Source organism: Triturus cristatus, chromosome 3_1, assembly GCF_964204655.1.
Source record: "Triturus cristatus chromosome 3_1, aTriCri1.1, whole genome shotgun sequence".
NCBI classification, from domain to species: domain Eukaryota; kingdom Metazoa; phylum Chordata; class Amphibia; order Caudata; family Salamandridae; genus Triturus; species Triturus cristatus.
This window is the reverse complement of record NC_140583.1, coordinates 131,374,199-131,389,335: the sequence shown is the minus strand read 5'-3', so window position 1 is coordinate 131,389,335 and position 15,137 is coordinate 131,374,199. Positions and strand designations below refer to the sequence as shown.

The following is a 15,137-nucleotide window of genomic DNA, read 5'->3' as shown; positions in this document are numbered from 1 at the left end:
TTAAGAAGGCTGATTGGTCTATAGGAGTTGACGTCCTTGGGATTCTTACCCTTTTTCACAAAGCTAAAAATAATAGCTTCTTTAAAGACTGAGGGAACAGCGCCACCAGTCTTTATAGAATCAAAAAGCTTTTTCAAGAATTCTATAGGCAGGCCATTGTTTCCGCAGGCTTTCGCTCCGGCAATTGAATTCAGGCTGCCAGGATTTCAGCTCCTGATATGACAAGTTTAATCTGTTCCATGAGGGAGTTGGACAACCTCGGGAGATTTATGCCTTCGAAGTAGCTCTGCATTGAATCTTGCCTGACCGCATATTTGGTAGTGTAGAGCTGTTGATAATGCTCCATGAAAACTTGAGCAATCCTATCCCTATCCGTCACTAAGACTTCGTTCTTGGGATCTACGACCTCTGTAATTAGGGCCGCTTCCTGTCTGATCTTAGTAGACCCGGCTAACAATTTGCCAACCATTTGGCTTTCTTCATATAGTCGTCGTTGAATAGTCCGGGAGCTGTTGATTTCATCTATTAAGAAAAATTCCCTTAATGCCTTTTTAGCCTTTTCAAGCTGACCCCGTAGAGGGGCATTTCTCTGATTTAGGACACTTTCAACTGCCTGCTGGAGTTCAGCTATTTTAATACGTCATGTTTTGGACTGAGCGGCTGAAAAGGAGATCAGGTGCCCATGCACAGCCGCCCTGAACCCCCCATACTAAGAATTGTTCTGCCGTCCCCTCATTGATCCTGAAATAGTCAAGTATCCACTCTCTTAAGCCTCCTACCCATTGGTGATATAGGAGAAGGAGACAATCAATTTGCCACCTGGATCTCATCCTCTTCCCATCTTCGATTTCTAGATAAAGCTTAATAAAAGAGCGGTCTGAAAATGGATTAGCCCCAATTTCTGCCTCCACGAGATTCAGGGACCGAGATGTTAAGAAAAAATCAATAGGAGATGCTGTCTGACATTTACGGAGTAGCATGTATAATCGCGTGCTGCCAGATTTACGCCATGGATCAATCAGCTGATAATCCTGTATTATGGCATCAAGGGCTTTTTTAGACTTTGGCTTCAGTTATTTCTTATATTTGTTGGAAGTGTCTTTTCTTAGGTCTTGGATGTAATTAAAATCCCCTCCAAGAATGATCTGACCGAAAGATCCCCTAAGCAGCTCATTAACCGGCATCAAAGCTGTGGGATCATCGATAATTGGACCACTGTTATTAACAAAATTCAACAGACTCCCATTTAATTTAGCCATGACTCATAACCATCTTCCCTGAGGAACTCTCCGGACTTGGACAAAGTCCCAAGCCACGCTTCTACAGAAGTCAATAGCTACTCCTCTCATTGCCATCCCCGCTGATGCAAAAAAAGCATTCAAGAAAACTCTAGGGAGAAAAAGCTTGGGTGAATTTGTTTTCAGGTGAGTTTCTTAAAAAAAGAGAACTTGAGGCGTATATGAGACCAACCATCTGATGAGCCCTCCATATTTTTGTTTGTTTAACATACCATTCACATTTACCGACATAATATGACATTTACTAACCATTTCTATTATTTAAATAGTGACAATAATCATTTGAGTTCAAAACCCTGTTTTCCTCTTCTTTGTCCCCTTTGCTATTGCTCTTTTTACTGCCATAGACCCCCCCACCACCACCACCCTCCCAGTGACGGCCCGTGTAGGGCGTTTTACCGGGGAGGTGACGTGGCGCAGAGGAGGGGCAGGAATTTCGCTGCGCGCGCTGCATCGCCAAATGCGATGCAGCGCGCGCAACGAAATTCGTTTTATTATTTTTTTTCGGAACTTACCTGAAATCGGCCGTTTGCCGCATTTTGCAACCCCCCACCCTGCCCCTCCTCTGCGCCACATCACCGCCCCAGTAAAACGTCCTACACGGGCCGTCACTGCACCCTCCTCCCTCACAAGTCTCATTATGGATCAGGTTCAGTGAAAAGTTGTATAATAGAGGTCAATTTTGTGTTTCAATTGGTCAGCAGACTGTGGTGAAATATTTCTTCCTACTTTTATTATGACAGACTGTAAGAGTAGATTCCCATAGACAAGCTCCTTTAATCAAGAAACCCAGGGTGCGGATATTATGTTTAATGAAATATCCTTTTAATGGAGCATAGACATATTTCCAATAAAACACACATACGCCTGCAAAGTATTTTATAGGCAGAAATCTAGTCGCTGTTTGTGATGTCACACCCAACAATTGTATTTTAATACATATTACACAGTCATTGGTAGCTACTTTGATGCCATTTGAGGAATGTACATGATATTTGGCGCTCACTTGGTTCATTTGGATGCCTTTTGACGCGCGTGCTTTCGTGGAGATATCTGCATGGGCAGACAGACAAGTTGTAGGTTTATGGTTAAGTTATGTTTCCAATTTGAGCTCCTTCCTGAATTTGTGATCTCAACTACACTAAGCTTAGCAAAAAATGAGAACATTACTCAGAATGGGGCTATTCTGATGATTGGTTATAAATCTGTTATGGAGCTTGTCGGATTCTTACATTGCAAAAAGGGTAGGTGGGTTTGGAAGGGTCAGTTGTGTGTCTTGACCCTGTATGCTTGGATTATGTGCAGATGTTAATCAGGAATCTATCAAGGAAAATACATTTTAAAAATAAACGAATCCGACTGGGAATATTTTTCCCTTCATCCAAAGGAGGATTTGTGGATCTTCAGAGGATCCAAGACCCCAAATGTTCCTATTGGTTGGCAGCAACTTAAATGTTTTATAGCAGTAGCCCTTATAGGACGCTAGGCACTACAGCCTGGTCCCTCAAAACAATGAAAGTGAGTGTGAGCGGGGTGGCAGCGCCACCTTGGACCTCAGAGACAAAGTTGGGCGTCCCAGAGGGACAGACCGCCTACAATACAATTAAAAGCCCTGTTTTACTGGCAGCATTAGCCGACCTCGGTCATTTGATCCACAGGCAGCCAAAGTCTGTGCTTTGTGGAGCAGTGTTTGCCCGCATGGGAGGTTGAGTGGCAAAAAAAAGAGAACAGACACAAAATACAAGTATAATCCATCTTTGCACAGCACCAGTTATCCTCTGAGTGCAGTCACCAACACGGAGGGAACAACAGCGCCCTCCCAGGATTGCTCTCCGCTCAGATGACTGCAGCTCGACTTGAATGGAATGCAATGTTCTTCTGTGGATATTATCTATTCCTACAGCTCAATTTTTACGACCCATAGTGCGACCAAATAACCTTAAATCCTATAGGTTAAGTCCTGGACGTTGTTTAGGGGTCGCTGCTGCGACCCCTGACATTCCCCTTGTGACCTTGGCACTTCCTTTGCGACCCCTGGCCTCAGAGATGGCAAAATCAGCGCCAGGAACAGAAGCAGCTCGTCCTTATGGACGTCCGTGAGGGCTTTACTCTCCATGTTTTTTATTTTGAAAAAATATTATATTAATAGTGAATAATATGACATGATTCGCTATTAGTTTAATAAAAAATGAAGCACAAAATATCTGGAATTTGACTTTCCCTAGCAGCTGGGGTAAGTTAAAAAAAAAAATGCTTATAAATATATGTATGTTATGTGCGTGCTTGCAGTTTTGAGTGTGTTTATGTAAGAGAGAGTGTGCGTATATGTGCATACGTAGGGAGAGTGTGCGTGAGTGTGAATACTTGTGTGTGTGTGTGTGTGTAAGCATGTTAATTTGTGAGTGAAAGTGAAGGACAAAGGGCATGTGAAGTCACTTCCGCTTCCCATGGTATTTTGGTGAATTGACTTCCATGGGTTAGGTCTCCAATTTCCACAGTTTACAGGCCACACAATCATTAGAAACCTTCTGCAAGCATTGAGGTTATCCTGATACTGACCCTTATGGAGAAATATGAAAGTTCTGTTGGTGCCAGCTTCCTAGGTTCTTTGTGGTATTATGATTCATGAAGATTTTAAGTAGAGTTTTATCAATAATTTGTATTATGCATGAACTAATCCTACATTGTATCACTCTGTTTTGTAAATTTTATCGAAATGTTTTATTTATGTAAAAATCCCCATGCAGAGGTGGTTACACTCAATATATTTTTCTCATTATTCTGTATTATTTAACACTGTTTTTATTATTGATGTGTTTGTCTTTTTATGGCCATATTGCAGAATAAAAGTATTTTAACTGACTGAATAGAATGCTCCTCTTCCATGGATGTATGATGGAACAAGGACTCCCTAAACCACGCATGCCTTAACAAAGCGGTCTTAACAATGATCGCGTCTTTACAATGCAGGCTTTTACCACGCATGCCTTTACAAAACATTTTGTTGAAAAGATATGATTGGTAACGGTATTTGCATGGTAAAGATCACACCTCAGCTCCCCTGCCCCCAGCCCTGCAATCTACCCTCATCGGTCCTAAAAACTACCAGAGCCTCTACCCTGAGCCCTAAACCCCATTCCCCAGCCCAAAAAAGTATCCTGACCCCAGCCTCCCCGCCATGAGCTCTAAAACCGAAATTCCAGCCCTAAAAACTACCCCTATCGCTCATCCACCGGCCCCAGTCCTACTTACCAAGCAGCGTACCAGTGCCTCCTGTCCCGGTCCTTCCTGTTCCTCTCCACGCCCATCTGCTCTGGATCTAGACCACTGACTGCCTTAGCCACGCATATGCGTGGTTAAGGCATATGCATGGTTAAGGCAAGCGTTGTTCCGCTTAGGTTGAAACGGGACGTGTGGTTAAGCCTGCCTTGTAAATGCTGTACCCCCCTTCCGTGTAACCATACCCAGACCCACCGAGCTGCCCTGCAGTGAACGCCACAGAAGAGATCCAACAAGGCTCCTAAGCTGGTTCACACACGCTCTGCACATGCGCACCCGGGAATGGGCGTGTTGCAAGGGAAGCATACAGTGTAACAGTGTGAACAGCAGCTGCTCCACATCAGGTGGGAAAACCAAAGTGCTCATGTCTGCCAACCAGAGCTCTTTAAAGAAAGAGACAGGGCCCCTGATGGAGGAGAGAAGAAATGTGACAGAAGCCAGACCAACAATGAGCTTGTGTGTCATTCCACTATCTGCCTACCAATGACCATATGTACTCAGTTATACAGTTGTACGTAAGGGTAGCAGTCTAGTGGCTAGAGAGGCGGGGCGTTGGGGTAAGGAGGAAAAGGAGGAGCATAAGGGGAAACGGCAGTTGGGGGAATGACGAAGAAAGATGAGGTCGTGGAATAAAGGTGTTGAAGCATCTGAACACGGTGTCGGTCGTTATTGAGGCAGCATCACGATATGACAGCTGGCGACGAGGGTGGGATCAGCGGTGTGCTATCCCGAACCCCCAATACACGACCTAGGCTGCCAGAGGGCGAAATACTGAAGACGACTCAGAAGCAGTGAGACGCGTGCACAACCGGGTTCATCATCCGCGCTGAGGGAGCGGAATCTGCGGGGTAAAAGTGAGACCCTGGACCCCTACGCGTTCGCATGGTCCCGCCTGAGCGAGCGACGTGCGTGTGAGAGCCCCCCCGGGCACAAAGCGGAAGACGAACGGCTCCCGCGGAGGCGGCGGTGAGAGCCCATCTTCCCGACACTGACTGAGGAACCCACGAGGCTGGTGAGTGAGGCTATCGGAGCGCTGGTCGGAACGCTGTGAGTGGCAGGAGAATTGCCGGCTGAAGCACGTGTGAAGCCGTGTATGTAACATCGGCCCGGCGGCCATCTTGAAACCAGGCAATCCTGTGAGACACCCTCATTAATCTGACCAGGCGGCCATCTTGAAGTCAGGCGCCAAGGGTTTTCTATAGGAATCCAATAAGCCTAAGCAAAGGCAAACAAACACGAGCAAAGGCAAATGTGTGACACGCACAGAAACAAACAAGCACGAGCAACGACAGGTGCAAGATAAGCACGGAAACAAACAAGCACGAGCAAAGATAAGACTTGGAGACAAACAAGCACAAGCAAAGACAAAGGCCCGGAGACAGAACAAGCACAAGCAAAGCAAGGACAAACGTTTGAGTGGAACTCCGAGTGCGAACGAGCTTTCCAAGAAATCAAACAGGCTGTGGGCGCCGCTGAAAGTCTGGCATATTTCAGCCCGAACCGCAAGACTGAGGTGACAGTAGACGCAAGCCCTGTCGGCCTAGGCGCCATCCTGGCCCAATATGACAACGACTCCGACCAGCGTCATATCGTGGCACATGCCAGCCGGAGTCTCTCCGACACGGAAAAGGCCTACTCCCAACCCGAGAAAGAGAGTCTTGCGGTGGTGTGGGCCTGTGAACACTTTCATGTGTTTATCTATGGAAAGCCTTTCACCATGGTGACGGACCACCAAGCGCTCGTCACTATCTTTGGGAATCCACGCTTGAAAATGCCGCCTCGCATTGAACGCTGGGGACTGCGGTTGCAGGAATACACGTTCAACATTGTCCACAAACCGGGGAAATCTGCTAACCCCGCTGACTATATGTCGCGGCACCCTGAGGCATCCCAACTCTCCAAACCGTCTGTCGCTGACGAGTACATCCTCTTCGTAGTGGACCAGGCGCGACCACCGGCAGTTCCCCTAGAAGTCATCCTACAAGCCACCTCGCAGGATGAGATGCTGCAAAGGGTGATTTGCAGGGTGCTGACGCACCGGTGGCGACATGAAGAGCAAATTGAAGAAAGTGATCCGACACTATGCCAGGAGCTGCGGGCGTTCAGGAATGTGAGCGAGGAGCTGTCCATCACCCCGGAGGGTCTGCTACTTCGAGATCACAGGATTGTAATCCCTCGACAACTGCGTCAAGGAGTCATCAACCTAGCGCACGAAAGCCATCGAGGGATTGTCGCGACCAAGAGGGCTCTCCGCGAGCGCGTTTGGTTCCCGTCCTTGGACACAATGGTGGAACGCACCCTAAAGGACTGCCCTCAGTGTCAGGTAGTGGGGCATGGTGACCCCCCGGCCCCACTGCAAATGACGCCATTGCCAGCCGGAGTGTGGCATGAGTTAGCCATGGACTTCTACGGCCCGATGCAGTCAGGCAGATATGTTCTGGTAGTCATCGATGAATATTCCCGCTTTCCCATCGCCCAATTTGTGCCATCGACTGGGGCAGCCACCACCATTGCAGTGCTAGATGAGGTGTTTGCAGCCTGGGGTGTACCTAAAGAACTGAAAACTGACAATGGCCCTCCATTCAACGGGCGGGAGTTCGGCGACTTCATGAGGCTAATGGACGTGCGACACCGGCGGATAACGCCATTGTGGCCACAAGCCAATGGCACCGTTGAAAGATTCATGGCCACCCTCAAACGAACATTCCAGCAAGCCACGCTTGATAAAAGGGACCAACAAACAGCTCTCAATGATGTGCTTCGATCATATCGAACAACGCCTCATGCCACTACAGGCAAGTGTCCGGCTACACTCATGCTGGAACGTCCTGTTCGAACACGGATACCTATGTGGGAAGGAGCACTCCGATCTGTATCTCCAGGTCGCACTCATCAAGAAGTGTTGGCAGCTGATAAAGCCAGTAAAGAGAACATGAAGGAGTATGCGGACCGCAGGAGACGAGCCCAGCCTTCCTCTCTTCAAGAAGGAGATTGTGTTGTGGTCAAGCAGGAGCAGATCAAGAAGACGGACAGTAGATTCCGAGCGGAACCCTTGACAGTCACTCAACAAAAGGGCACCATGGTGACTGCAGATTCGGACAGCAGACGCATCACGCGAAACGTGTCACATTTTCGAAAATGCAGCCCTGCCCTGCAAGAGAATCTTGAGCTGCGGCTAACGCTGCCAAGAGCTGAACTTACTGGGAGACAAGCTGAACGAGCTGCCCATCGTGAACAGGAAGAGGGAGACAACCTCGGTGTGGGAACAGAAGGCCGGTCCCTCAGACCACGGCATGAACTTCGACAACCCAAGCGGCTAATTGAAGAGATATAGACTCATGAGTTTTGTTTTGTGTTTTATTAACAGAGGGGGAGATATACAGTTCTACGTAAGGGTAGCAGTCTAGTGGCTAGAGAGGCGGGGCGTTGGGGTAAGGAGGAAAAGGAGGAGCGTAAGGGGAAACGGCAGTTGGGGGAATGACGAAGAAAGATGAGGTCGTGGAATAAAGGTGTTGGTCGTTATTGAGGCAGCATCACGATATGACATCAGTGATGGACTGTGAGCTAAATTCGGTCCTGGATAGCGCGTTAATACCAGCTCGAAGTGTAGCATGCGCCTGGCAGTGCCCAGGAGGATTGTGGGTGGTGGAATCATCTGTATGTCTTCAAGAGCATGGTGGTTGTTCCCCAGGGCTCTTTGCCAGGCTGCAGGGCTGAGGATCCCTCAGTCCACCCACTCCTAAACGGTGCCCGTGACCCTCAGGGTAACAAGGGATTCATCCGCCGGGGTCTTCCTATGGCCAGTCCACTATCTACTTAAGTGGGCAGCTTGGAAAGTCACATAGCAGGACAACTAATAGGACGAGCAGCAAAAGTAACTATAGCAGTGCTATAGTAATAGCATAAAATGATAAATCCATTATTACGTACAATCCAGGGTGGAGCAGAAGCCTTTTCTTTTCTTATCTTAGAGAAGGATAGGACAAGTCACGGATGGACATGGATATTTAGAAGAAAAGAGAAAGGTGCTCTGATTAGAGGAAAGACTTTAGGGGCTACTACTTTACCTTTGCAATCGAGTAAGAGCAGTAAGCAGGTGACGTCAAACACTACAGCGAGTAAATGCATATTTTACTGTATCATTCATTTAAACGAAATACTTACCATTTTCCATCTCCTCCCCAGTCACGTACTCCGGCCTGTATCCTGTTTCCCCCCCAAGGGCCTCGCAGCTCCTGACCAAAGCAGAAGCCAAAAGGCTGTGTGTGGCACTGCTCGGTAATTTGGCAACCAAAGAAGAAATGACGACTTCCAACCGGTCGACACTACCCTTGGGCTTGTAAGTAACCACAAGCAGTGTGTGTGTATCATGGCTACAGTCTAGTGTGTTAGTTAAATTACATATTTGCACCTGTTGAACAGTGTAGAAACAATTTATGGGGTCACAAATCTTTTGGCCACTCTGGAAAGAAATGCCGCCGTCACTTAAATAAGTAACATTTACCCATTAACGTGCTGAAGTGACTAATACGAATTAATACCATGTGCCTGGACTCTGGGAAGACACACACACACACACTCTCTCACTCTCTCTCTCTCGCTGGCTCTCTCTTTACAGTCAGCCTATATTTAAACATTTTAAAGAGATCCTGTATTTTTATGAATTGTACTTCTAACTCCAAGCAACAATCACAGAACCAAAATGTGTTAAACGTACTGTTGAGCTAAACTTTGACACACACCACACGATGCTTGTCACAGTAACTAGTATAAGCAAAGAGATTCAAAGTAAAGATGGCCACCTTGTTCACTAAGGAGGGCAGTGATCCTTGAGTGGAGTCTACCTACCCCAAACCTGTCACACCACTGCCAGATTTCATTTGACTCTCCGGGGTGCGTCTCTCAGAGGGCCCACACCGAGTCCCTGGCTTTACAGAGATCGAGGGATGAAGACTGTACCAGGGTCTAGCGCCTGGAAGCGCCGAGGGTTTAGCTGAGCCCTTTATAAGATGCAATAATAATAACACATACTATAATAATAACTCAGCAGTCCACCAGGAAGGTTCATCGGCCTTGTAAATTGACTCTCGTATGGTCAGCGCATTCGTGGCGCCAGGTCTCCAGTCTTTTATTCCAGAAAAGGTGTTTCCTCATTCATCTTTCGATCTCACCCAGACCTCCGTCCAGGACCTCGGCTGCATTCCATTCCACACAGCTCTGCGGACACGCTGGTCAGTTTTTCTAACCTCTGGTTCTGCGACTACTGAGGGAGGCATGAAGATGAATTCGGGCTTCATTTTGATGGAAGTCATTCTGTTCGCCCATGAGTCGGCAGGCCACTAAGCTCTTTCTCTATTGAAGCAGTGTCTGCATCTGGGAATGATCATACACAAAACACCAGTCTTGGATTGTGGTGCTCAGTTGAATGCCTCACACACTGTCATCTGTGGCCCCTGCCTTTGTGGTCCAACCAGGGGCAAGGGAAGGGGTAGGACTTCCCTGTGTCTGCGCTCACCCCCAGGGGCCTCATTACCCCACTCTAGTTGTCATATCCTTCACCAAATGCGAGTCGAGCATTAGAACTGTGCTCGGCTGAACATTGAAAGTAAGGCGCAGGGAGCGGCATTGGGAGGAGGTGGAGGCTTCCCTATGAGTCACGGTCCTAACCAGGGGTGCGCAGAGTGCGCGCGGGACATGTTGCATCCTCGCATCCCAGGAAGCACGTGGAGCTTTCCGTGACATCACAGTGCTGACTGCCATGGCTGCTGCTGCTGAGGTATGAGACGCAGGGCACGTCCATTGTAGACATTAAGAAGCATACCACCACCCCGTCACATTCCAGCTCCACAGTGGCTGCCCGCTTCCCAAGCCTCCTGGATTCCAGCACTCTGGACTCCAGCAGTGAAGCATCCCGTGACCAGGATATAACACATCCCCCTTCTTTAATACAATACCAAAAATGCTAACAGCTGCTACAGTATAATATATTGACACATCTAAATCAATTTTAGAGCTACTAAACTCTTCATATCTAACAGACAACAGCATGTGTTCACCATTTAGGCTCATACTCTAAGTGCAAACATTGACTTTAAACAACTTAGGACTTCACCCACAAGCCAATGTCACGTTCCTCCTTACAGGTCTTTGCCTTACTCTCCACTCAACAAGTTCACTTCTGAACTCCAAAACTCTCTTCGGTTTGGATAAAGTTGGCCCTATTACCAACGCTACTCAGTTCGGACAACTTGGCATAACCTTTCATCACCCTGTCACCCAGACTCACCCTCTCATGCACACTGTCCTCCAACTTCTTTTCTTTCTTTTCATCCGTTTCATTATGTCTCCAAACATATGGAGCTACTCACTTCTCCATCTTCTTATTTGACTTCCAACAACCCAACTGTAGATACCTAGACTTGACCCACCTTGCTGGCCCCTCCACAGCGCAGGCCACTCTCCCTTTAAGTAGGCAAAACGGAGACTTACCTGTCATAGAGTGCGGAGTGGCCCTGTAGTTCCATGGCACATCTTCAACCTCACTCCTCTAAGTCTCACATGTTACTACCAACCATAGGGTTTCTCTCAAAATGCAGCTAGAGCGCTCCATTACACTCTTCCCCCTGGAATGGTACAAACTGGACCTACAATGCTTAGTTCCCCTCTTTTTCTGGAAAGACCTAAACTCTTTCAAAATAAAATGGGGAGTACTAGTGGTCAGTATGGAGGCAGCATAACCTTTCACAATACATTCTCACACAAAGCAACCACCTGTGACCTATTTACTTCTCTCATCCATTGTGCTGTGTATGCGTGGGTTCGTATCCCATCCTCGTCGCCACGTTTGAGATGCAGGGCACTGCCAATTCTAGAGATTAAGAAGCTTACAAGGCAGCATACAATGACCCTTGTCACATTCAGCTCCTCGGCAGCTGCCCGCTTCCCAAGCCGCTTGGATTCCAACACTCTAGAATCCAGCAGGGAAGCATCCAGTTGGCAAGATATACCAACATTGAGGATGACCCTCCTTCTGGAGCCGTGCTACTTTTTCGAAAGGAGAAAAAGTAAAGAAAAAATCTATAGCTTCATCAGACCTGGATGAGTAAACAACAGCAGCGAGCTGAGCAAACCACTCTGACTGGCATCTGCTGTGCTTCTTCACTTCCTGTTGGCTCCTCCGTCCCCCATCACTGACAGAAGACTACCTGATTAACAACAAATGAATCAGCTTAGTGGCCATTAACCATCCACTGATTAGGACCCGGCATGGTCTGCACTCAAGCCAAAGCTCTGACATTGCAGAGAATGCAGAGCTCAAAGCGATAAAAAGTACAGCAACAGAAGCAGTCGAGGGCGCTGGAATGGTGAGGCATCCTGTCACCTGCCAGTGGGATGTTGGTGAACATACTACCCTAGAGTGTTAACATTCACCCTTGGGGTTTGGCTCACCTCCTCCCTCCTGATGTCCGCTGATAATTAGAACATTGGAATGTTGAGAGCTCCAATGAAAATAATGAAATGGCTCAGGGCTAATAATGGCCGGTAGAAGCCCGAAGCTCCAACATTCCAATGCTTGTCTTCATGTTTTTCCGTTTTTAATTTAGAACGTCCCACCCTCGGTGGGTGAAATGTCCAAATAGCCTTATAGCTCTTCTGCCTTGGCTATACCTCTTGTAAAAGGCCCGCACCCTCGTTATAGGGCCCCGCCTCAGGCCTATAACATGGGTTCAGGGTTTTTATCAACCAGGATAGCCCTCTGCAGGGGGCTAAAAGGCTATTATAGACTCCTTTTTCAACATTCCTTCTGTGGCTTGATTTCATTACAAATGTCTTTGAGGCGGTCAGGCTGACCTTTATTCACATGATGTCAGGGTCTGAACCATGACACACAAACATGAGGGAGATCTTTTTTTGTGCATGAGACATTAAGGAAAGATCTCTACGGGAAGTGAGAGAGACTGACAGCCCCGCACACCACCGAAACATCTGTTCTACACATAAGCCAGGAGAGCACAATGCCTAGGACATCACACTTTCACATATCCTGCGAACACACCCAGAGCTTGGGGGATGCTTTTGAAAGATGGCACTTGCTTCCTGAGACATTACCTGTGAAAGGAGCGATACAAGTACAGGTTAGATGGTGTTTGGTACCACGAAGAACCTCAGATGCTGCCTCAACTCTGAGAGCCTTCCCTAAATGTTCCAGATAACCTCGATATGCAGAAACTAATGTAGTCTCTGGCCTCAACACCTGCTCTGTATACGACAGCCCCAAGCTCCCTGCAGGGTCGGGTGTGCGGTGAAGGTGGTGGTGGCCGTAGACAATCTCCTTTACTACTTGTCCCTTCTCATTGCGGACACTCAAGATGGCCGACTCTCCAGATACCAGATGGTTGTCCTTTGGAATGATCCAAAATTACAATGAAACTTCACACAAAGCCATGACAGAGGGGGCAGACCTGTTGCCCGGACCCCCTTCGTGTATTGCTTGCTTCTGTTGTTTAGGCTGGCTCATTGGAATTCTGCCCAGAACATGGCACTACTTACATTTAAATTGGTCTGCATCAGGAGTGTCAATTGTATGTCCTGGAGGGCGATGTCCATGCCACATGTGTATTCATTCCTGCAGTTTTTTCTTAAACGTTTTCCTTTGTTGTCCCGAAAATAAAATAGTTACTCTTGCATTGAACCTATTTTTCTACACCCTCGTCAGAAAACGGAGTATTTTCTCCCCATTCTTACCCTGAAAATGTTTTTTCTCCTGCACTCTACAAAGTAAATTTGTAGGCATTATGAGAGTGAGTAACTAGCTGCAGCGTGATAGTGGACAGCCTGAAACCCGTGCGTATGTGAGTGCTCACCAACTTCTGCTAATGTACCCACCCAAGACTCTGTAACTCCATAACTTGAATCCTGCACGTTAATTTGCGCTCACCCACATTCCGGAAATGCGAATTTTGTGGTGATGCAGTAGAAGGCCTGTACCCCCCTCCCTTTCTCTTCTGCTCGTTGTCGGGAGTGGAGCTGCCAGCATCCAGTGATCCATTCGGTTTTATACCACGCAATTAGCTGTTGACAGGGCTTAAAGTGAGCCGGGTCTCGCCGGTGCTCTTTTTTTAAAAGGAGGCCTCGAAACGGGTCACTATCGGGCTCTGTTTTTTGCCCTGGCACAGACGCTCCGTTTTTCCCCGGAATGCAATGACAGCAGGCACATCGATGTGCGCCTGCTCACACTCCTCACTAGTGGTGAAGTTATAGCATGACGTCATGCCAGGTGAGTGTTGAAGGGGAAGGTACATCCTTTCAGGAGAGTCATTTTCTCTCTGGACTTCCCTTCTCTTTTTCAAACTCAGGAGCAGCAAAATTGTCCTGGTGTCACCAGGGCTTTAAGTGGAAGCTTTTTCAATTTTATATACAAGCCATAGTTGCTGCTTATTTATCTTATGCAACTAACAACCATTGACAAAGCCAATAGTCCTGACTTGTTGAAGGTATGATGTTACTTCTATTATATATCTGGATTCTGGATGCAATGACAGAAATAGAAAAATACAAGTCGGGCGGCACACTATGCTAAGAACAGATTTTTAGTTTATGTATTTTTAAGCCACGCCCTTAATTACATTGGCCACGCCCCTTTGAGAGACCCCCCCCCCACAGTTTTTCATCCCACTTAAAGCCCTGGTTGTTGCATATATCTGGGAGTTCTCTCTATTGTGTGTGATGGAAGGATGGCATGGCCTTTAGTGCTTTGAGGTGGCATTGCTCAGCTGGTGTTATTGCTCCTTTTCCCCTGGCTTTGCTCCTTTGGTTTTGCCGTTTCTCTCATCCTATTTATTTTCCTGATAGGACTGCTTGGTACCAAGACGGGATCATAAAACAGAATGCGAATGGAACGATGGAGGAGGTCCCCTGCGTTAATTATCCGCAAGTTAACGCCAGCGTATTCTGCTATAAAGCAGACCGTAAGTCCGGGGTTCTATGCCCGTCTTTATTTGCTTTCGGTTTTATTTCTTTGTACTGATTTGCTTCCTTTGCCTTATTTTATTGCTATCGCTCTCCTCCCTTCAGATTCTTTTGTTCACACTATCTTATGTTATTTTATTTGTACTTATCTCTCCTTTATTTTTTTTCACCTTTTCCATTTTGACTCTTTCTTTCGTTGTCCTATTTTAATGTGTCTAGTCCATTTATTTCTTGGTTTCACTATGTGTTTATTTCTCATGTCTTCTTCGTCTCCCTATTTCGCGATCTTTTATATTTCTTCATACTAGTGTTCCTAACGCTTTCTCTTTTTTTCTTTGCTGTTAAAATTTTTTAGTTTCTGTTTTCTCGCATTTATTACTCTCCATCTTCTTACATCGTTGTTCTTATTCTTATTTTTCTCTTTGTGTCTTTCTCATAATCATTCGTTTCTGTTACATTTTGTCTTCCTATGATTTTTAATCATAGGAAGACAATTACTACTTAATTACTACTTAAATTAGTCCTATTTTATTCTCCCCTTTATTTTTCTTTCAAACTCTCTACACAGGCAGGTGTGAACGCACAATAGCT

General features: G+C 46.8%; 1 protein-coding gene across 1 annotated transcript in view; it reads left to right on the top strand.

Annotated features, from left to right (window-relative positions):
• LOC146859825 (uncharacterized) overlaps positions 1-15,137 on the top strand; it is a 60,644-nt gene that overhangs the window by 32,923 nt on the left and 12,584 nt on the right. The window contains exons 4-5 of the mRNA XM_085646296.1: positions 8,763-8,916; positions 14,430-14,545. Coding sequence (XP_085502422.1) covers positions 8,763-8,916; positions 14,430-14,545 — 270 coding nt within the window. The remainder of the gene's footprint in view (positions 1-8,762; positions 8,917-14,429; positions 14,546-15,137) is intronic.